Source organism: Papio anubis, chromosome 16 (assembly GCF_008728515.1).
Source record: "Papio anubis isolate 15944 chromosome 16, Panubis1.0, whole genome shotgun sequence".
NCBI classification, from domain to species: Eukaryota; Metazoa; Chordata; class Mammalia; order Primates; family Cercopithecidae; genus Papio; species Papio anubis.
Genome location: NC_044991.1, coordinates 25,592,722 through 25,616,953, shown reverse-complemented (window position 1 = coordinate 25,616,953; position 24,232 = coordinate 25,592,722). Strand labels below are relative to the sequence as shown.

General features: G+C 45.5%; 1 protein-coding gene across 4 annotated transcripts in view; it reads right to left on the bottom strand.

Moving 5' to 3' along the window:
- Window positions 1-2,048: 2,048 nt before the first annotated feature.
- SGSM1 (small G protein signaling modulator 1) overlaps window positions 2,049-24,232 on the bottom strand; it is a 118,246-nt gene continuing 96,062 nt past the window's right edge. For all 4 annotated transcript variants that reach the window (XM_031656408.1, XM_031656410.1, XM_031656407.1 and 1 more), the window contains 5 exons: window positions 22,482-22,564; window positions 14,990-15,099; window positions 10,362-10,458; window positions 8,121-8,288; window positions 2,049-4,706 (listed from right to left, as the gene is read on the bottom strand). In XM_031656408.1, the coding sequence (XP_031512268.1) occupies window positions 4,618-4,706; window positions 8,121-8,288; window positions 10,362-10,458; window positions 14,990-15,099; window positions 22,482-22,564 (547 nt within the window). In that variant the 3' untranslated portion in view covers window positions 2,049-4,617. The remainder of the gene's footprint in view (window positions 4,707-8,120; window positions 8,289-10,361; window positions 10,459-14,989; window positions 15,100-22,481; window positions 22,565-24,232) is intronic.

Genomic DNA, 24,232 nt, shown 5'->3' with positions numbered 1-24,232 from the left:
TAGTGCATACGACCAGGCATCTATGCACACACAACAGGTGCCCAGCACTCCCCAGGTCTGGCCATGCCAGGCAGCTGCAAACGACAGTGGCGCCCTCCAGGAGGAGAGCCCATGGACAGAGTTCAGGTTGAAGTCAGAGAAAGGAGACTGGAGGCTTCAAGGGACAGTGGCAACATCAGGACCATTATTTGCTCTGAGATGTTTCCCCCAGGAGGAAGCATATGTTCCAACTAAAAGAGCCCCCACCTGCCGGCTGCTGTGGGTTTCATTCCTGCCTCTGCTGGGAATATTCCAAGGAAGTGGTGATGTGGCACACCCAGGCAGCCAATGCCACCTGCAAACTCCTCCTCTACTTTGCTGGCTTAGTTGGAAATCTTTTTCTATTCAAAACCTGAAGTTTTGGCCAGGCGCGGTGGCTCACGCCTGTAATCCCAGCACTTTGGGAGGCCGAGGCAGGCGGATCACGAGGTCAGGAGATCGAGACCATCCTGGCTAACACAGTGAAACCCCGTCTCTACTAAAAAAATACAAAAAATAAGCCGGGCGTGGTGGCGGGCGCCTGTAGTCCCAGCTCCTCGGGAGGCTGAGGCAGGAGAATGGCGTGAGCCCGGGAGGCGGAGCTTGCAATGAGCGGAGATCACGCCACTGCACTCCAGCCTGGGTGACAGAGTGAGACTCCGTCTCAAAACAAATAAACAAACAAACAAACAAACAAACAAAAAAACCCTGAGGTTTTGATGCTGCTCATTATATTAAATCAGGCTGTGCTTCCATAGCTGAAAACTAGTTTTCCTCAGTCATGTTTAGAGACTGATGGAGGTGGAGATCTGTGCACAGTGCTCACTGCCTGATGACTATCGTTCTGAACGGCAGCCATGAGTGAGAACCAGCGATGTTGGGGGAATGAACTCGTTGTCTTTGGGAGCATCGGAGGTGAGAAATGAGCTAGCTCAGCAGTTGGGATTCAGGGAAGTGTTAATTTAGAGCTATGCTCTCAGGTCAAATGGCTGACTGGGAACCCCTCTTGTGCACTGGGCCTTTGGGAACGTGGCAGACTCTTTGCAAAAATGGCCTCAATTATCTCTCAGCCTGGATCCATGCTCCTTTTCTTTTTTTGAGACAGGATTTTACATTGTCACCCAGGCTGAAGCACAGTGGCATGACCATGTCTCACTGCAGCCTCTATCTTCTGGGCTCAAGTGATCCTCCCACTTCAGCCTCCTGAGTAGCTGGGACCAGAGACACATGCTACCACATCCAGCTAATTTTAATTTTTTATTTTTGGAGAGATGGAGTCTCATTATGTTGCCCAGGCTGATCTTGAACTTTTGGCTTCAAGTGATCCTCTTGCGTTGGCCTCCCAAAGTGCTGGGATTACAGGGGTGAGCCACTGTGCCTGGCCCATGTTCCTTTTCAGTATCACTTTCCAAAGACTCTCATCAGGAAGTACAATCTATTTGCCTACCCTTTGAAGCTGGGCTTAGTCATGTGACTTTCTCTGACCAACAGAATGTGTCAGAAATGACTATGCCAGAGAAGTTGAGACCAAGAGGCAGCGCATGTTTCTGCTTACCTTCTGGGATCTGCCATCATAGCCATGTAAACAAGCCTAAGCTAGCCTGTTGGAGGATAGGAGATGGAGAACCCAGTTTCCCCCACTGCCCTAGTCAACAGCCAGACAACCATCAGAAGCAGAGTTGCTTATCTGGACATTAGCTGACCACAGACACATGAAGAAGTCTAAGAACAGAAGAACCTCCCAGCTGAACCTAGCCTGGACTGCTGACCCACAGAATTATGAGCTAAATACATGGCTGTTTTAAACCACTACGTTTTGGGTCATTTGTAATGCAGCATTAATTGTGGTAAGAGCCAACTCATACAAGAGGTCAGAAGTGATTCACCTTTTTGGGGAAAAGGCCAGGTAGATATTACAAAAATCTGACCCCGTATAGGGTTACTGGGGTGTGAGTGGGAAGACACAGTATTCAGAAGCAAGCATTTCTTTCTTTCAAAGTAAAAAAAAAAAAAGGACAAAAAAACCCAGATTCACATATTTCTGTTTATATATATTTTCTCTATATATAGACACAACTCTTCAGCAAACATTTACAAGATATGTGGGCCACATTGAAAAAAAGAGTGCACTCCGTGGACAGAACAACTCCCACGCATCCAATTCCAGGACACAGAAACACACACAACATACAGAGATCTGAATAGGCACAGTAAACCAAATAAATATGACTTATTCCAAATCACAACCACAGATGCTCTCTGGAACATCACGAGAGAAGGCAGAGAAGAGATTTTGTGCTGTACTTCGAGACTAGTCTGTTAAAAAAATAAATAGGAACCAGAAGGTCTGGGACCTGGGTCTCACCAAAATAACACCCTGTGTAAAGAACAGCTGAATGGCAAAATACAGTTTTCTCCGGAGGGGCCTTTTGCACATTTCTTCCTGTCTTGGAAGCTGGGGTACATAGGGCAGGGAGACGCAAGTCTAATGGCGGCCAGAACGTTGCCGTCTCCCGTTTCTGCTTTGGTGGGGTGGGGTAGGAGCTGGGAGCCATGAAGGCTACCGTAGCCTCAAGTCTCCCACAGAGCTCTCTTCAGAAAGTAAGGGTTGACTAGACCTCTATCCACCCTGCACCAGAGGCTGGGCAGAGGTTGGAGGTTCAGGTGCAGTTGAAGTTGCTGTACCGAGCAAAAGAAGCCTTCACAAGCACACAAGGCAAGGATGCATCCCAATCCCGGTGTGCTCAGGATGGGAGGACTAATACGCCCCTTCGCCAATGCTTCAATACGCTGCTTTACCTATCCTCTCCCCTCTCCAAAATCCCAGCTGCCATTCTTTGACCACCCTAGAGGTGGCAGGTCTCCCGAGAAGAGCCTTTCTCTCTGATGCTTGCTGGGTTTCCCCCATTCTGGGTGCATTCTCAGAACAGAAGAGCGGGCAAGACTGCTCTATCAAAAGGACAGGTAGGCAGAGTACACTAGCTCACTTCGGGTCTGTTTGTGGATTGGTGACACTCTGTGTGAAGACCTCGGGGGGACTGTTCCCAGACCTAGCATGGTCCTGGACCCAGCTCATCAGCTGATGTTCCCCAAGGAAAACACACACCATGCTCTACCCTGGCCAACCTCTGCCTTCCCTTTCCTCCTTTGTCCTGAGTGAGTAACTGCGCTTAGAGAAAAGCTGCACCCCACCACCATTAAGCAGCTTTCACCAAACACACACATTTCTAAGACCCAATACTTGGAAGGAAAGGCGGTTTTCCCTTGCAAGATGGCAGCAGGATACAGACTCTGCCCGGCCTGGGGGGGCTCTGAGCAGGACCCCAAAGAGCTCTGACCGTCTCATGCCTACAGACACTTTTTGGGTCCACTCCCTATGTGGGGAGATGCATTTCTTGAAAAGAAGAAAACGAGTATCTTCTGGCATCACACAGAGGAGAAAAAAAGGAGAAAATACAACAGATGGAATCCCAGACTCCAAGAGAGATGTGTGAGGGACTCCTGTGTGCCTTTTCTTTTTTTATTTTTTTTTGAGACAGAGTCTCGCACTGTCACCCGGGCTGGAGTGCAGTGGTGTGATCTCAGATCATTGCAACCTCCACCTCCCAGGTTCAAGCGATTCTCCTGCCTCAGCCTCCCAAGTAGCTGGGATTACAGGCGCCCACCACCACGCCCAGCTAATTTTTTGTATTTTTAGAAGAGACAGGGTTTCACTATGTTGGCCAGGCTGGTCTCAGAACTCCTGACCTTGTGATCCGCCTGCCTCGGCCTCCCAAAGCACTGGGATCACAGGCGTGAGCCACCGCGCCGGGCCTCCTGTGTGCCTTTTCTAAGTGGGGGGAGGCCTCAGGACCAGGGTCGTTTAGCATCAAAAGAATGGGGGAGCAAGTCATTTGTAGTCCCTCCTCCAAGCCAGTGGTTCTCAAATGGGGGCAACTTTGCCCTGCAGGGAACATTTGGCAATGTCTAGAGACATTTTTGGGGGTTGTCACAACTGGGGTGTGAGTGGGGGATGGTGCAACTGGCATCTGGTGAGGCCAGGGACGCTGCTCAGCATCCTACAATGCAGAAGACAGTCCCCTCAAAAAGAATCACCTGGCTGCAAATGTCAGTAATGTCGACGTGGAGGGTCAATCTCTAGCCATGTCCAGAATATCGCCAAAGGCCCCTTGCTGAGGAGCACAGAGGTAGCCCCACACACCTCTTCTACACCAATTTCCAAAAAGAAATTCCCTTCCCAGGTCTCATCTTACAAGACAGTTTGGAGGGATAGGGAAAGAAGAAGAGGAGACCATTCTGGACACCAGCAAACAACGATGGCTCCTCGTCCACCAACATCCCCTACCTCCTGCAAGGGAGGAACGCCAGACTTGGGCAATCTTTGGTCAAACAGGAAAACGTAAGGCTAAATTGAAGGGGTACTCCCTCCACCCCATCTGCCCAGAAGTGAAAGTCACGGTAGTTTCTTTTTGCACTGAACTCCATGCTTGTGAACAGACACCAGGACCCCGCTCCTGGGGTGACCGTCCAGCCAGGAGGAAAAATAAGCAGAGGAACAGGTGGGGCAGCTTGGCTGAGGCTGCCTGGGTGAGGTGCCCCTCACTTGTTCTCAATCAGAGTCTGCACCTTGTACACGAGGTCCCGCGCCAGCTTCAGGACTTGCTTGGTGTTGTGTCGCTCAGCCATTTCTGAAAGAGCAGAAAAAAATCTCATGAGCCTCCTTCTGCGTCCAGTCTTAGGGCACACTTCCAGCCCCTGGAGGCTTCTCTGGGGGCATCTCCATCACAGATTGGCTCAGGAAGCAGAGGCCCTGGAGAAGCCCTCTAACTCTGGACCTCAGTTTCCTCATCTGTAAAATGGGGATTGGAACAGCAGCCGCCTCACCAAGTTGCTGTGGGGATTGAATGGGATAATGCTGGTTCACAGGATGTGCTATAAAAAGGTGAGGTCAGTCGGGCGCGGTGGCTCACACCTGTAATCCCAGCATTTTGGGAGGCTGAGGCGGGCAGATCACCTGAAGTCGGGAGTTTGAGACCAGCCTGACCAACATGGAGAAACCCTGTGTCTACTAAAGATACAAATTAGTCGGGCGTGGTGGTGCACGCCTATAATCCCAGCTACTCAGGAGGCTGAGGCAGAAGAATCGCTTGAACCTGGGAGGCAGAGCTTGTGATGAGCCAAGATTGCACCATTGCACTCCAGCCTGGGCAACAAGAGCGAAACTCCATCTCAAAATAATAATAATAATAATAAAAAAAATGAAAAGGTGAAGTCCTTCCACTCCTTTCCTATAAACAGAATGACTGAAAGCAGTGCTGGGCACACAGTAGATGCTGAAAGATATGAAAAGGAGGAAGCAACAGAGGGAGGAAAGATGGAAAAGGAAGAAGAGAAAGGGACAAAAAAAGCAAAGAAAAGAATAATTTTATCAAGAGCCATACAATGTGGTCAGACTTCCAAACCAAATAATCCTAAACTTAGACATTTATCATAAATAAACCATTTAGTAGAAAGAAAAGAAAAAACAAAACAAAACAACACTAAATCTAAGACATGGTTCCTGAACTGGGTACCAACGTACCCCAGCATGTCACAGTGAACTTACAGGGACACTGTGGAGTATTTGGATATTTTGAGGGAAGCGCGGCAATGCTTCATCTAAGTTGAGTGCCACGTCAACTGTTAGCTGGAGTGAGTTCATGAATTTCACTACGCTCTCATCAATAACTTTCTTTTTTTCTTTTGAGACAAGGTCTCACTCTGTTGCCCAGGGTAGAGTGCAGTGTGGTGTGATCTCGGCTCACTATAACCTCCGCCTCCCAACCTCAAGCGATTCTCATGCCTCCTGTAATCCCAGCCTCCTGAGTAGCTGGGATTACAGGTGTGCACCACCATGCTGGGCTAATTTTTGTATTTTTATTAGAGACAGGGTTTTGCCACATTGGCCAGGCTGATCTGGAACTCCTAGCCTCAAGTAATCCACCCACCTTGGCCTCCCAAAGTGCTTACAGGCATAAGCCACTGTACCCAGAGTCCCATCAATGACTGTCTTTGCAAAGTTGGATTTTCAGCAGCTGCTGAAATAGAAAGTAAGTGCCATGGGCCGGGGCGCGGTGACTCACGCCTGTAATCCCAGTACTTTGGGAGGGCAAGGTGGGCGGATCATGAGGCCATGAGATCGAGACCGTCCTGGCTAACACGGTGAAACCCCGTCTCTACTAAAATATACAAAAAACTAGCCAGGCGAGGTGGCGGGCGCCTGTAGTCCCAGCTACTCCGGAGGCTGAGGCAGGAGAATGGTGTAAACCCGGGAGGCGGAGCTTGCAGTGAGCTGAGATCCGGCCACTGCACTCCAGCCTGGGCGACAGAGCGAGATTTCGTCTCAAAAAAAAAAAAAGATATAATGCATGTGTTATTTTTTTAACAGCTTCTAAGTTGCTATGATATAAATATTTATGAAGTGGTTTGGACCTAACTATTTACTAAATGAAACTTTTGGTCTGAGGTGCTGTTATAATTTTACAGAGACACTAGCAGTGCATGAATTGAGAAAATTTAGGAATCTTTATGCTAACAGATGAATTTCTTTGGACTCTCAATCACACCTTCAAACTGAAAATAACCTACATGCTAATGATAAGAAATGGTTCAGTAAGTTATGGAACAGTCACTTGAGATATAGTTTGTAGTTTAAAAAAATGACTGGCTGGGCACAGTGGCTCACACCTATAATCCCAGCACGTTGGGAGGCCAAGACAGGCGGATCGCCTGAGGTCAGGAGTTCTAGACCACCCTGGCCAACATGGCAAAACCCTATCTCTACTAAAAATACAAAAATTAGCCGGGTGTGATGGCACACATTTGTAGTCCCAGCTACTCAGGAGGCTGAGGTGGGAGAATCGCTTGAACCTGGGAGGCGGAGGTTGCAGTGAGCTGAGGTCGAACCACTTCACTCCAGCGTTGGTAACAGAGCGAGAGACTCTATCTCAAAAAAAAAAAAAAAAAAAAGATTATATGAAAGACAATGTTTGAAATATTAAGTGAAAAAAGGTATATACAACTGGATTCTGAAATTGTAAAAACATAAAAATGAACATGACTGTGGTTTCCTGGATTAGACCCTAGAACAGAAAAAGGATATTGGTGAAAAAACAGGTGAAATCCAAATAAAGCCTGTAGTTTAGTAGATGGTAATGTGCCAATGATAATTTCTTAGTTTTGGCATATGTACCAGGGTCATGTAAATGCTAACAGTAGGCAAAGCTAGGCCAAGGTATCATGCATTTTTTGTGCATCTAAATCTAAAACAGTTCTCAATCTACAATTTTAGTAGACAACTAAAATGCAAAACTATTCCCCCCAAAAGTTTACTTAAGAACCCTAATAATGTTTCAAAAGTGAGGTCACAGTGGCTTTTTTCTTCTTTTGTTTTTTCCAGAACTTTTTCATTAAAAAAATGTTTAATAGTGATAACAGTGGCGATAGCTTTCGTTTATTGGGTTCCCTCCAGGTACCAGGTGCTGGGATTTAACCATGTTGTCTCCTGTAATCCTCTGGACCTCCCTGTGAGGGAGGGAATGTTAGTACCATTTTATCCCTGAAGAATCTGAGGCCTAGAGACGTGAAGTCACTTGGACAAGGTCACACAGTTCCCAGGAGCCTGGATCAGAATTCACATCTGTCTGATTTCAAGGGCTGTGTCTTTTTCGTGTTACTTAAATTGCTGCCCTGGGCCTGCTTTTCCCACACACATCAACCAAAGCAGACCACTGCTAGCCCATTTCACAGATGAGGAAGTGGATGTTTAGAGACAGGGGAAGTGACTTGACCATGGGCACAGCTGGTCAGCGGTAGAACCAGGCTTTGCCCCTGAGCTGATTTCAACACCCGTAGTCCCTCTGCCAGATCCCTGAGAAAAATGCAACCTCAGCATTACGAGATGTGAACTTGTCCTTTTGGAAATAGCCATAAGAAGTGTGCAGAGCCCTCTTTATCCCCTTCACCATGCATCCATCTCAGCCCATCTTCATTCCTCCTGAGATCCCCAGAAGGGGCCTCCAGCAGCCTGCACCCCTCTCATGAGGCCCCAATCATGTGGGTACCATTAAAGAATTTGATGATGTCTGTGAAATCCATGTTGTTCTCCAAAATGATGTCGCGGTAGACTTCCACCAGAGCCAGCGCAATGAACAAGACGTAGTGCGCCGAGGAGACATGTTTGGCTGCCCAGATGGTCTCCCAGACCAAGAAGACGTCATCATAAACGAGTTCTGCCAAGACACCAACACACATGGGGAGAGAATTGGTGACAGGGCTCACAATGTTGCCTTCCCTTGGGAAATCCCCAAAGCTGGGAAAATCCCAGGCAAGTTTTGCCTTATGCCTCTGCCCTGGTGCAGTGGATAGAACTCAGGTGAGAAGACAGGACAGGACTCTGTCATTTGACCACCAGAAACCTCAGTTTCCCCATCTGTAGGATGGGCTGTGTAAACCAGGTGAGTTCTAAGTTCCTTCCAGCTCTGACATTCTGTAAGTGGAGGGACCAGGCATGTGCGGGTGTGAATTACACGGATCTGTCCTTGCCCTGCCCCTCGACCAGCAACACCTGCTATCCCTGCACCCACATCTCCATCAGCACCCATGGAGGCCTTTCTCCTTCCCCCCCACACACGAGCACCCTGAGTCTAGTGAAGAGGCAGAGTAGAGCAATGGTTAAAAGTAAGCCTTTGGCTGGGCACGGTGGCTTATGACTGTAATCCCAGCACTCTGGGAGGCCGAGGCGGGTGGATCACGAGCTCAGGAATTCAAGACCAGCCTAGCCAACATGGTGAAACTCCCATCTCTACAAAAAGTACAAAAAAATCAGCTGTGGGCGGCATGGGCTCTGTAATCCCAGCTACTCAGAAGGCTGAGGCAGAGAACTGTTTTGAACCCAGGAGGTGGAGGTTGCAGTGCCGGAGATCGCACCACTGCACTCCAGCCTGGGCTTACAGAGCCACTCTAGTCTTTAAAAAAAAAAAAAAAAACAATCCCAGCCTGGGAGACAGACGTAGACTCCATCTCAAAAGTCTCAGGGCGGCCTGCTCTCGTAATCCCTAACACTTGGGAGACTGAGGCAGGACCACCTGGAGGTCAGGAGTGCCTGAGACCAGCTTGGCCAAACATGGTGAAACTCCGTGCCTCTGATTGTGGGTCAAGGCACCAGCCAGGTGTGGAGGCTGGGTGCCTGTAATTGCCACAATTAGGATGCAGGCAGGGAGAATCGCTTGAAGCTGGGAGGCGGAGGTTTCAGTGAGCAGAGATCGCACCATTGCACTCCAGCCTGGGCAAAAAGAGTAAGACTCCGTCTCAAAAAAAAAAAAAAAAAAAAGCAAGCCTTCCTATGTCTGATAAACTTGGTGTGAATCCTTCCTCCATCACTTGCTGGCAAGGGGAGCCTGGGGTAGTTACTTCTCCATGAGCCTGTCTCTTTCCTCATCTGTAAGTGGGGTGAAGCTGATAATAGAAAAAGGCTAAAGAGAGAATACACATAAATGACTCAGCACAGTGCGTGGCACTGAAACACTCCATACATGTCAGATTTTTTTTTTTTTTTTTTTTTTTGAGATGGAGTCTTGCTCTGTCACCCAGGCTAGAGGGCAGTGGTGTGATCTCAGCTCACTGCAACCTCCGCCTCCCAGGATCAAGTAATTCTCCTGCCTTAGCCTCCTGAGTAGCTGGGACTACAGGCGTGCACCATCACGTCCAGCTAATTTTTTGTATTTTTAGTAGAGATGAGGTTTCACCATGTTAGGTCTTGATCTCCTGACCACGTGATCTGACCTCCTTGGCCTCCTTGGGATTACAGGCGTGAGCCACCGCACCCGGCCCATGTCTGATATTATTATAATTATTAACATCATCCCAAATCTGTACAATAGCAACAAAGTACTGTGTTATACGACACTTTTATGTCATGTTGGAATGTGCATGAAATAGCCCCTGCCTCATGGGCTTTAGAGTTCTTGGGCTCTGAAAAGCAGCACAGCAGAATGAAAGAGGTGGGTTCAAATCCTGGCTGTACTCACCCCAGCCCTGAAGTTATCTCTCCCTAGCTCTGAATTTAACCCTTCTCAGCCTCGGTTTCCTCATTGATTGGTAAGATGAAGATCTTAACAGCACCTACTGCGGACTGTCAATGCAAGATAAGGCAGGTGAAACGATAGTCTCAACTCCATAAACATGTGCTTCTCTCCCCTGCTGCCTCTGCTGCCAACCCTTCAACCTCACCTCCACAGGATCTTTTCCCCTGAAAGTTCTGCTACAAAGAGTCTGGACACAGGTCCCCAGTTTAAAGTCTGTACCTCGCTTGAAATCCAGCAGGAACCAGCGGTAGCAGAAGTAGAAGTGAGTATAGTCCCCATTCTGATGCATCAGCTCAAACAGCTCCGAGTCCAGGATCTGTCAAGGAAGGAAAGGCAGCATCAGCCTCTTGGGAAAAGGCTGGAACAGAGGAGACAGCTGAATAAATGGTGGTACATCCACACACCAGACACCATGTAGCCCTTAACAGCCAGGTATAGTTTAAAAAATGGGAAAGGGGCCGGGCTACGGTGGCTCAAGCCTGTAATTCCAGCACTTTGGGAGGCCGAGACAGGCGGATCACGAGGTCAGATCGAGACCATCCTGGCTAACACGGTGAAACCCCGTCTCTACTAAAAAATACAAAAAACTAGCTGGGCGAGGTGACGGGCGCCTGTAGTCCCAGCTACTGGGGAGGCTGAGGCAGGAGAATGGTGTAAACCCAGGAGGCGGAGTTTGCAGTGAGCTGAGATCCGGCCACTGCACTCCAGCCTGGGCGACAGAGCAAGACTCCATTTCAAAAAAAAAAAAAAAAAAGGGGAAAGGATCTGAATAGACATTTCTCCAAAGGAGATTCACAAATAGTCAAGAGGCACATGAAAGATGCTCAACATCCTTAATCCTTAGGAAAATGCAATTCAAAACCACAAGAAGATACCAATTCACACTCACTAGGATAGTGAAAAATGACAATAACGAGTGTTGGCAAGGATGCAAAGAAACTGGAACCCCTGTACACTGCTCCTGAGAATGTAAAATGGTGTGTCTGCTGTGGAAAACAGTTTGGTAGTTCCTCAAAAACCTAAACACAGAATTTCCATATGATGCAGCAATTTCACTCTTAGGTTCATCCCCAAGAAGAATGAAAACATCTATCGGTCAGGTGTGGTGGCTCAGCACTTTGGGAGGCCAAGGCAAGAGCATCACTTGAAGCCAGGAGTTTGAGACCAGCCTGGGCAACATAACAAGACCCTGTCTCTCTTAAAAAAAAAAAAAAAAGAAAGAAAGAAAAGAATTTATTATTAGCCTGGCATGGTGTCCTGGGCATGTAGTCCCAGCTACTCAGGATGCTAAAGTGGGAGGATCACTTGAGCCCAGTTCAAGGCTGCAATGAACTATGATTACACCACTGGACTCCAGCCTGGGTGACAGAGTGAGACCCTGTCTAAAATAACAAAATGAAAACAAAAACATATCCACATAAAAATCTGTACATGAATGAATGTGTGTAATAGTGTTACTCATAATAGCCAACAACTGGGAAAAAACTCAAATGTCTATCAAGACATGAATGGATAAATATAGGTAGCATATCCATACCACCTATTTTAATATTATCTGGTAATAAAAACAAACTAAGTTTTATTTTTATTTTTTTGAGACTGAGTCTCGCTCTATTGCCCAGGCTGGAGTGCAGTGGCATGATTTCAGCTCACTGCAACCTCCACCTCCCAGGTTCAAGTGATTCTCGTGCCTCAGCCTCCCAAGTAGCTGGGATTACAGGCACCTGCCACCACGCCTGGCTAATTTCTGTTATTTTTAGTAGAGATGGGAGTTTCACTATGTTGGTCAGGCTGGTCTTGAACTCCTGACCTCAGGTGATCCACCTGCCTTGGCCTCCCAAAGTGCTGGGATTACAGGCATGAGCCACTGTGCCTGGCCTCAAACTAAGTTTTGATACATGCTACAATGCATCATACACACACGATAAACCTTGACATCATTATGCTAGGTAAAAGAAGCCAGTCACAAAAGGCCACATATTGTATGATTCCATTTATATGAAATGTTTAGAAAAGGCAAATCCACGGAAACAGAAAGCAGCTCCTTGGTTTTCAGGGGCTGGGGAGACGGAGGGGATGGGGAGTGGCTGTTAATGAAGAGTTTCTTTCTAGGGTAATGAAAATGTTCTGAAATTGGTGATGATCGCATAACTCTGTGAATAAATGAAAAGCCACTGACTGAATCATACACTTCAAAAGGGTAAATTTTATGTATCTAAATTATATTTTAACAAAATGTTATAAAAAAACAGGTGGTGGAAGAATACCTCCACCTATTGGATATGCTAGTCAGTGGGGGAAAAAAACCTTGTTTGAAAAATAATGTACAGAAAGAAAAGTATGTACAAAATGACTCTAATTATGGAAAAAATGTACATAGAAAATGGGCAAAGTTGGCCGGGTGCGGTGGCTCACGCCTGTAATCCCAGCACTTTGGGAGGCCGACGTGGGTGGATCACGAGGTCAGGAGATTGAGACCATCCTGGCCAACATGGTGAAACACTGTCTCTACTAAAATAAAAAAAATACAAAAAATTAGCCAGGCATGGTGGCGGGAGCTTGTAGTCCCAGCTACTCAGAAGGCTGAGGCAGGAGAATGGCGTGAACCCAGGAGGCGGAGCTTGCAGTGAGCCAAGATCACATCACTGCACTCCAGCCTGGACCATAGAGTGAGACTCTGTCTCTAAAAAAAACAAAACAAAGAAAAAGAAAATGGGCAAAGCATATGAATAGGTACTTCACAATCCAAATGAACTTAAAAAAAAAAAAAAAGAAGAAGATATTTAATTTCACTGTCAATCAAGACAATGCAAATAAAATCACAATGAAAAAACTGAATGAAAAAGACATACTATTTGATCACACAGCAGGGTAACTATGGTCAACAATAATTTCACTGTACATTTAAAAATAACCAAAAGCATATAATTGGATTGTTTGGAACACAAAGGATGTCAATGCTTGAGGGACTGGATACTCTATTTTCCATGATGTGCTTATTTCACATTGCATTCCGGTCTCAAAACAACTCATGTACTCCATATATATATATACCTATTATGTACCCACAAAAATTAAAAATAAAAATGTAATTATAAATCACAATGGGATGCTCGAATCATATCCAAGAGATTGACAAAAATATGTAAGTGTGACAATATCAAGTGAGGATGGTGTGTGTTGAAACCCTTACCATACTGCCCTGGAGCATTAAGAAACTGGCACAATCACTTTGAGAGTGATTCTGTCGTGCCTGATAAAACTGAGGACGTGCATTCTCTCTGCCCCAGCAATTCCATTCCGAGTAGATGACTAAGCAAAGTTGTTGCATGCATGCAGCAGGGATGCACACAAGAATTTCAGTGCAGCGCTGTTTATAAAGGCCAAAAGCAAAACCCCAAGTTCCCCAAGCAAAAGCAAAACCAAACCAAATAAAAACAACCTAAATGACCACCAACAGGAAAATGGATCCAAATCAAACGTGATAGAATGCACTGTGCTCCTAACGCAGAAGACTGTACTTCCGGGAAAGAGGAATCAACTGCCCCCTTGTTGATGAGCCTCTCAAACTTGTTACTGAGTATAAAGACAAGCCGCACAAGAGTTCATACCATTTAAAACTATGTAAAGTGGGGAGTAAAGAAACAGAGTTATATGCTGTTTAGGAATATATGCATATATTGTAAAAGAATTTTTAAAAGTACATTATAATGGTGAACACAGGAATCTGCAAAGTGCTTATCACTGGGAGGACAGGAGTGGTGGGGAAATGCCATCAAGAAGGGGTACACGAATAATGAAAAATCTAAAGTTAACTTTTTTTCGGGACAGAGTCTTGCTCTGTCACCCAGGCTGGAGTGCAATGGTGCGATCTCAGCTCACTGCAATCGCCACCTACCGGGTTTAAGAGATTCTCCTGCCTCAGCCTCCTGAGTAGCTGGGATTACAGGTGTGCGCCACCACGCCTGACTAATTTTTGTATTTTTAGTTAGAGATGGGGTTTCACCATGTTGGCCAGGCTGGTCTCAAACTCCTGGCCTCAAGTGATCCGCCTGCCTTGGCCTCCCAAAGTGCTGGGATTACAGGCGTGAGCCACCACGCCCAGCCTGTGGTTAATATTTTATTTCTTGGGGAGGTGGGGGTGGAAACATGGGTGTTCGTTATATTACTCTTTTACCTTCCTTATGTCCAAAATATTTTGTAGTATTTTAAAGTTCCACTAAAGAAGAAATCAGAGCTAACTGTAGCTCCACTGCTAGTGTGTAGATAACAAAGCATCCCCACCATTTACTCAAGTTAACACATTTGCATTCCTTCTACTCAAAGGGTTGAGTGTCTTAACTCCTCTGGGGAGTAGATATACTAATCGCTATGAATGCTGAAGAGCTAGCATTTATTACAATACTTCTCAAATTTGAGCTTGCACCAGAATTACCTGGAGAGCTTCATATGGCACAGACTCCTGGGCCCAACTCAGAGATTTTTATTCGGTGGAGGAAAGGTGCCCAGTAATTTGCACTTCTAACAAGTTGCCAGTGAGGCTGATGTTGCCAGTCCATGGACTATGCTCTGAGAGGCACTCAGGCACTGTGCTGAGCACTATAACATCATTAGTTTATTTCATTTCCATGATAATTCTAATAACTTATTGAGACTCATAAAAATGAGGAAACCTATTTCACAGATGAGAAAACTGAGGCCCAGAAAGATAAGAGCATATGCCGAGTTTGTACAGCAGAAATAGGATTCCAATCCAGGTGGGCTCTAAATAGCTCAGTTTGGAGCCACTAAGCTTTACTTACTGTTTCCCAAAAAAGTCCAAAGCAGGACTGGATGCGGAGTCATACCTGGATCAACGACCTCATGTTTGCAAAGTGCGTGTCCATGGCGCCTCCGTGGGGGAAGTTCTGGTTCATCCTCTTCATGAGCTCCGTGAAGCAGCTGAAGGCAAGCGCCTCTGAGAAAGCAGCACAGAACAGTCAGCTGCCCCGCTGCCCAAGTGATGTGGTTTGGATGTTCGTCCTCTCCAACTCTCATGTTGAAATATGACCTTCAATGTTAGGGGTGGACCTTTCGTGTATTTTTAGTAGAGATGGGGTTTCACATGTTATCCAGGGGGGTTTCACCATGGTCTCGATCTCCTGACCTCGTGATCCGCCCACCTCAGCCTCCCAAAGCACTGGGATTACAGGCGTGAGCCAACGTGCCCGGCCTAAAAGGCTTTATTTTTATTTTATTTTATTTTTGAGACGGAGTCTTGCTCTGTCGCCCAGGCTGGAGTGCAGTGGCGCAATCTCGGCTCACTGCAAGCTCCGCCTCCTGGGTTCATGCCATTCTCCTGCCTCAGCCTCCGGAGTAGCTGGACTACAGGGGCTCCCCACCACGCCCAGCTAGTTTTTTGTATTTTTTAGTAGAGATGGGGTTTCACCGTGTTAGCCAGGATGGTCTCGATCTCCTGACCTCGTGATCCGCCCGCCTTGGCCTCCCAAAGTGCTGGGATTACAGGCGTGAGCCAACACGCCCAGACAAAAGGCTTTATATTTTAGAAAAGTTTAGATTTACAGAAAAACTGCAAAGACAGTAAAAACTTGTCATACACCCCACACGCGGTTTCCTCTATTATTAGTATCTGGACATTAGCATGATACATTTGTTGAACCGATATGGACACATTATGAACTAAAGTCCATACTGTATTCAGATTTTCTTAGTGTGTACTGAATGTCATTTTTCTGTTCCAAGCTGTCATCCAGAACAGCACATTACGTCGACTGGTCATGTTCCCTTAAGCGCCTCTTGGTTGTGGCAGTGTCTCAGGCTTTTCTTGTTTTTGATGACCTTGACAGTTTTTTGTTTTTTGGTTTTTTTTTTTGAAACAGAGTCTCGCTCTGTCGCCCAGGTTGGAGTGCAGTGGCGCAATCTTGGCTCACTGCAAGCTCTACCTCCCGGGTTCACTCCATTCCCCTGCCTCAGCCTCCCGGGACTACAGGTGCCCACCACCACACCCGGCTAATTTTTTTGTATTTTTAGTAGAGACAGGGTTTCACTGTGTTAGCCAGGATGGTCTCAATCTCCTGACCTTGTGATCCGCCCACCTAGGCCTCCCAAAGTGCTGGGATTACAGGCGTGAGGCACTACGTCCGGCAACCTTGACAGTTTTGAGGTGTAGTGGTCAGGTATTTTTTGTAGGATGCTGCACTATTAGCAATGGAATTTATCTGATGCCTTTCTCATGGTAAGACTGGGTTATGGGTTATCGAGAGGAAAACCACAGAGGTAAAGGGCCATTTTAATCATATCATAAGGGTATATACTATCAGCATGATTTATAACTGCTGATGTTGGCCATGGTCACCTGGCTGAAGTCGTGTTTGTCAGGTTTCTCTGCTGTAGTTTCTTTCTCATCCCGTCACTGCCTTCCATACTGTACTTTTTGCAAACAAGTCACTATGTGCAGTCTGTGTCGACAGAGTAGGTAGTTGGCTGGGCGTGGTGGCTCACGCCTGTAATCCCAGCACTTTGGGAGGCCAAGGCAGGTGGATCACCTGAAGTCAGGAGTTCAAGACTAGCCTGAACAACATGGTGTAACCCTGTCTCTACTAAAAATACAAAAATTAGCCAGGCATGATGGTGGGTGCCTGTAATCTCAGCTACTTGGGAGCCTGAGGCAGGAGAACTGCCTTAACTTGGGAGGCGGAAGTTGCAGTGAGCTGAGATTGTACCATTGCACTCCAGCCTGGGCAACAAGAGTGAAACGTGTCAAAATAAAAAAAAAGAGTACGGAAATTTGCTCCCCATTTATTATTTATTATAATGAGATAGGGTCTCATTCTGTCACCCAGGTTGGAGTGCAGTGGCACAATCACGGCTCATTGCACTTCGACCTTGGCAGCCTCAAGTGATCCTCCTGCCTCAGCCTCCCAAATAGCAGGGACCACAGGTGTGTGCCAACACACCTGGCTAATTTTTCTATTTTTTATAGAGACAAGGTTTCACCATGTTGCCCAGGCTAGTCACAATCTGCCTACCTTGGCCTCCCAAAGTGCTGAGGTTACAGGCATGAGCTACCATGCCTGGCCTACTTTTTAATTTTATTTTGTTTTATTTATTTTATTTTATTTATTTTGAGATGGAGTCTCGCTCTGTCACCAAGGCTGGAGTGCAGTGGCATGATCTCGGCTCACTGCAACCTCTGTCTCCCAAGTTCAAGTGCTTCTTCTGCTGCAGCCTCCTGTGTAGCTGGAATTACAAGTGCCCGCCACAATGCCTGGCTAACTTTTGTATTTTTAGTAGAAATTTTTCACCATGTTGGCCAGGCTGGTTTTGAACTCCTAACTTCAAGCGATCCACCCGCCTCAGCCTCCCAAAGTGTTGCAATTACAGGCGTGAGCCACTGGGCCTGGACCTAGTTGTTGTATTTTAGACATAAATGTTTATATATTTAGCCCAGGGGCTTGGAATACAGTAGCACGATCATAGCTCACTGCAACCTCCAACTCCTTGGCTCAAGCAATCCTCTTGTCTTAGCCTCCTGAGTAGCTGGAACTACAGGTGTGCACCACCACGCCCAGCAAATTTTTAAATTTTTGTGTAGAGATAGAGTCTCACTATGTTGCTCAGGCTGGTCTCGAACTCCTGATCTCAAGCAATCCTCCTGCTTTAGCCTCCTGAGTAGCTGGGACTACAGGTGTGCACCACCATGCCCGGCTTATTTTTAATTATTTTTGTAGAGATGGAGTCTCACTATGTTGCTCAGGCTCGTCTTGAACTCCTGATCTCAAGCAATCCTCCTGCCTCGGCCTCCCAAAGTGGTAGGATTACAAGTGTGAGCCATTGGACCCAATCCCATTTTTTAACAGGTTTATTGAGATTCTCACATAAAATTCACCTTTTAAATGTACCATTTAGTGGTTTTAGTACATTCACAATGTTGTGCAATCACCACTATTAGTTCCAGAACATTTCTTCACCCTTGCAACCCCGAAATCCCTGTATCAATGAAGCAGCAACTTCATATTTCTCTCTCCCCCAAGTCCCTGTCAACGACTAGTCTTTCTGTCTCTATGGATTTGTCTACTCTGGACATTTCATATAAATGGAATCACACCATTTGTGATATTTTGTGTCTGGCTTCTTTCACTTAGCATAATGTTTTCAAGGTTCATCCACATTGTAATTTGGATCAGAACATCATTCTTTTTTTTGTCAAATAATATTCCATTGTATGGATATACCACATTTTGTTTATGCATTCATCATTTGATGGACATTGCGACTATTTCCACTTTTTTGAGTATTATGAATAATGCTATCATGAACATTTGCATGAACATATATTTTCAATTCTCTTAGGCATATATCTATGGATGAAATTGCTGGGTCATATGATAACTCTATGTTCATTACTATGAGAAACTGCCAGACTGTTTTTTAAAGTGGCCAAACTGGCCGGGCATGGTGGCTCATGCCTGTAATCCCAGCACTTTGGGAGGCCAAGGTGGGCGGATCACCTGAGGTCTGGAGTTCGAGATCTGCATAGCCAGCATGGGGAAATCCCATCTCTACTAAAAATACAAAAATTAGCCAGATGTGGTGGTGGGTACCTGTAATCCCAGCTACTTGGGAGGCTGAGGCAGGAGAATCACTTGAACCCGGGAGGCAGAGGTTCCAGTGAGCTGAGATTGCGCCACTGCACTCCAGCCTGGGCGACAGGATGAAATTCCATCTCAAAATAATAAATAAATAAATAAATAAATAAATAAATAAATAAAGTGGCCAAACCATTTTACAATTCCACCAGCAATGTATGAAGCTTCCAATTTCTTCATATTCTTATCAACACATGATTTTCTATTGTTTTGATTCCAGCCATCCCAGTGTATATGAAGTGGTATCTCACTGTGGTTTTGATTTCCATTTTCCTTTTTTTTTTTTTTTTTTAGACGGTTTCTCCGGAGTCTCGCTCTGTCGCCCAGGCTGGAGTGCAGTGGCACAATCTCGGCTCACTGCAAGCTCTGCTCCGCCTCCCGGGTTCACGCCATTCTCCTGCCTCAGCTTCCCAAGTAGCTGGGACTACAGGCGCACGCCACCACGCCCGGCTAATTTTTTTGTAATTACTTAGTAGAGATGGGGTTTCACCATGTTAGCCAGGATGGTCTCGAACTCCTGACCTCGTGATCCACCCACCTCGGCCTCCCAAAGTGCTGGGATTACAGACGTGAGCCACCGCGCCCGGCTGATTTCCATTTTCCTAATGACTAATGATGTAGAACAGCAGTGCTCAACCTTTTTGTCACCAGACACCAGTTTCCTGGAAGACAATTTTTCCATGGACAGGGAGTGGAGTGGGGGGTATAGTTTCTGGATGAAACTGTTCCACCTCAGATCATCAGGCATTAGATTCTCAGAAGGAGTGCACAACCTAGACCCCTCATATGCACAATTTACAATAGGGTTCGCACTCCTAGGAGAATCTAACGCCACTGCTGATCTGACAGAGGTGGGAGGTGGAGCTCAGGTTGTAACGCTCACTAGATTACTGCTCACCTCCTGCTGTGTGGCAAGGTTCCTGTCTGTGGTATAGGGCTTGGGGACCCCTGATGCAGGGCATCCTTTAACTTGCTTATTGGCATTTGCATATCTTCAATTCTATTGAGAAATGTCTATTCAAATCCTTCAGCCACTTTAATCAGGTTGTCTTTTTATTGTTGAATTATAAAAGTTTTTTATATATTTTGACTACGAGTCCCTTATCACACATACGACTTGCAAATATTTTCTTCTAGTCTTTGGGTTCTTTTCACTTTCTTGATGGTGTTCTTTGAAGTACAAAAGTTTTTAATTTCGATGAAGTCTAATTTGCCTAATTTTTCTTTATGTTTTTGGTGTCATATCTAAAAAAATTCCCTAGCCTAAGGTGACAAAGATTTACTCCTGTTTTTAAGTTTTACACTTTTAGTTCTTGCATTTAGGTCTATGATCCATTTTGAGTTAGTTTGTTGTATGTGGTGTGAGGTAAGGGTTCAACTTCAATTTTTTGCATATGCATGTCCAGTAGTTCTTGCACCATATGTTGAGAAGACTGTTTTTCCTCACTGAGTTGAATTTTCTTAGTACCTCTGTCAAAATCAATTGACTATCAATGTAAGGGCTTACTTCTGGACTCTCAATTCTATTCCATTGATCTACATGTTGATCCTTATAGAAATACCACTATTTTAAGACCTTTGTAGTAGATTTTGAAATCAGGTACTGTGAGTCCTGCAACATCTCCTTTTAAAAATTGTTCTGGCTATTCTAAATCCCTTAAATTTCCAATTTTAGGGTCAGCTTGTCAATTTTTGGAAAAAAAACAAAAAAACAAAAAAACAAAGGCAGCTGGGATTTTTGACAGAAACTGACTTTACAGATCATTGGAGAGCACTGTTACCTTAACAACACTAAGTCTTCCAATCCATGAACATGAGATATCTTTCCATTTATTTTGTTTTTTAAAATTTACTTCAACAATGCCTTGTAGTTTTCAATGTACAAATCTTGCATTTCTGTTAAGTTTATTCATAAGTATTGTATTTTATTTATGTATTTATTTATTTGAGATGGAGTTTCGCTCTTGTCACCCAGGCTGGAGAATAATGGCGCAATCTCAACTCACTGCAACCTCCGCCTCCTGAGTTCAAGCGATTCTCCTGCCCAAGCCTCCCAAGTAGCTGGGATTACAGGCGCCTGCCACCATGCCTGGCTAATTTTTGTATTTTTAGTAGAGACGGGGTTTCACCATGTTGGCCAGGCTGGTCTCAAACTCCTGACCTCAGATGATCCAGCCACTTCAGGCTCCCAAAGTGTTGGGATTACAGGCGTGAGCCAACATGCCTGGACTATTTATTTTTTATTTATTTATTTTTTAGATGGAGTCTCACTCTATTACCCAGGCTGGAGTGCAATGGTGCAATCTCAGCCCAATGCAACCTCTGCCTCCCAGGTTCAAGCGATTCTCTTGCCTCAGCCTCCCAAGAAACTGGAATTAGAGGCATGCACCACCACGCCTGGCTATTTTTTTTTTTTTTTTGTATTTTTAGTAGAGACTGGGTTTCACCATGTTGGCCAGGATGGTCTCAAACTCCTGACCTCAGGTGATCTGCCCACCTCGGCCTCCCAAAGTGCTGGGATTACAGGCATGAGCCACTGCACCCACTCAGTATTGTATTCTTCTAGATGCTATTGCAAATAAAATTGTTTTCCTAATTTCATTTTGGGATTGTTCATTTCAAGTGTATAGAAATACAAGACACTTTTTTTTATCGATCTTGTATCCTGCAAACTTGATAACCTTGTTTATCAGTTCTAATTTTTTTTTTATTCCTTAAGATCTTCTATATGCAAAATCACATCTGTGAACAAAGATAGTTTTACTTTCTTTCCAATCTGAATTATTTTTATTTCTTTGTCTTTCTTAATTGCCCTGGCTAGAACCTATGGTAGCAAAAGTAGACATACCTGTCCTGTTCCTGCTTTTAGGGAGGAAGTGTTCAGATTTTCACCACTGAGTATGATGATATTTGTGAGGTTTTCACAGATGCCCTCTATCGTGTTTAGTTCCCTTCTAGTCCTAGTTTGTTGAATGTTTTTTATTATGAAAGGATGTTGGATTTTCTTGTGTTTTTCTGTGTCAATTGATATGATTGTGTGGGTTTTTTCCTTTATTTTAGTAATGTGGTGAATTAAATTGATTGATTTTTGCATGTCAAACCACCCTTGCATTCTGGAGATAAGCCCAAGTTGGTCATGGTGTATCATCTTTTATATCTTGGTGAATTAAGTTTATTGGTATTTTGTTGAGGATTTCTGCATTTGTATTCATAAAGGATATTGGTCTGTAGTTTTCTTGTTATGTCTTTGTCTGTTACTGGTATCTGGGTGCCAATGAGACACCCAGTCCTCAGACGAGGTCTGGCTTTATTGAATGAGTTAAGAAGCATTCCTTCCTTTTCTATGTTTTTGAAGAGCTTGAAAGAATTGGCATTAATTCTTCTTTAAATGTTTCATAGAACTCACTGGTGAAACTGTCTGGGTTTGTTGTTCGTTTTTATTTGTTTGTTTGTTCTCATTCATATTCATACAATGAGTGGCTGGCGAAGGCCTATCTGGGTGTTGAGTATTGGGCACCATGGAATATAAGGACTTTTTATTTCACTAGGATATTGATGTGTTCACCAGACAGGCCTTCGGAGCACCTGGCTGGAGCCACATTCCGTAGAGTCACAAAGTGAGATCAACCCCTCTGCCATGCAGTGGAAAGGAAATGCGCCCCCAGCCCTGGGGCAGTAAAGACACACTCACCATCATCCAGAATGACCAGCAGTGGAGCCAGAAGATCACACATGCCCTGGACATAGCCAATCTCAATGTGCTGCCAGATGTAGCTAAAAGAGACACAAGGGGCCAATCATGGCAGCCACGGCCTGCCTCTCCAACCCACTCCAACTTCCGCTCCTCCCGCTTCGGTCCCCAATCCCTCACCTGGACCTCTCCCTCAGCCTCCTGCCTGCATCCCTGTTCCCAGTGTCTCTCTTTAAACATCCTATGTGCAGCTACCAGGATGACCTCCCTAAAGGCCAACTCAGGAGGCCTCTTCAGGCTCAAAACTTGCACAAGCACCCTGCTGTCTGATGGGATGTTATCCAAACTCCTTTACTGGGGGTACAAGGAGTAATGGCCTCCTCCCAATTCATCTTCACAGCCTCAAACATCGCTTCCACATTGTCCTCCTCTCCAGCTACATTGATGTATTCACTTTGCACAAAAAGATCACAAATGTATGTTTCTGTATCTTCGCCCTACAGCTCCCTTTGTCAGGAATTCCAATCTGTCCCTTACTAGTAACAGCTTGTATTTACTGAGCACTTACTGTATACTCAATCCATTATTTTCTTTTCTTTTTTTCTTTGGGACGGAGTCTCGCTCTGTCGCCCAGCCTGGAGTGCAGTGGCACGATCTCCACTTGCTGCAAGCTCCACCTCCTGGGTTCACGCCATTGTTCTGCCTCAGCCTCCGGAGTAGCTGGGACTATAGGCACCCGCCACCACACCCGGCTAATTTTTGTGTGTGTATGTTTTTAGTAGAGATGGGGTTTCACTGTGTTAGCCAGGATGGTCTCGATCTCCTGACCTCGTGATCTGCCCGTCTCGGCCTCCCAAAGTGCTGGGATTACAGGCGTGAGCCACTGCTCCTGGCCCCTCAACCCACTATTTTCACAATAGTCATGTGAAACATGGACCATTATCCCATTTCACAGATGAGGGGACTGAAGCATAGACAGGTAAATGACATGCCCCAAATCATACACCTCAATAGGTGGCAGAGGCAGTACTTGAACCTAGGAGGCCTTACTCAAGGATATATGCTCTTAGCCTCTATGTGAAATGGTTTCTTTAGCTTTCCTTTTTTTTTTTAAGACAGAGTTTCACTCTTGTTGCCCACACTGGAGTGCAATGGCACAATCTCAGCTCACTGCAACCTCCACTTCCCTGGTTCAAGCGATTCCCCTGCCTCAGCCTCCCAAGTAGCTGGGATTACAGGCACGTGCCGCCACGCCTGGCTAATTTTTGTATTTTTAGTAGAGACAGGGTTTCGTCATGTTGGCCAGGCTGGTCTTGAACTCCTGACCTCAGGTGATCCGCCCGCCTCGACCTCCCAAAGTGCTGGGATTACACGTGTGAGCTGCCATGTCCGGCCTATGGTTTCTTTAGTTTTCTTAACTTTGTCAAAATCCATCTCAAAAGGTCACCACCTCTGTGAAGTCTTCCATAATTTCTCCCTATGCCTTAACCAGGGAGAAGTCAGTTCATTTTTACTTCTTCCCAGCATTTTTTTCATTTTAATGTAACACTTATCAGATTATATCATAGTTTAAAACATTTTAAAAAATGTACATTCAGGCTGGGTGCGATGGCTCATGCCTGTAATCCTAGCACTTGAAAGGCCAAGGCAGGTGGACTGCCTGAGCTCAGGGAGTTCAAGACCTGAGTTGACGTATTCACTTTGCACAAAAAGATCACAAATGTATGTTTCTGTATCTTCGCCCTACAGCT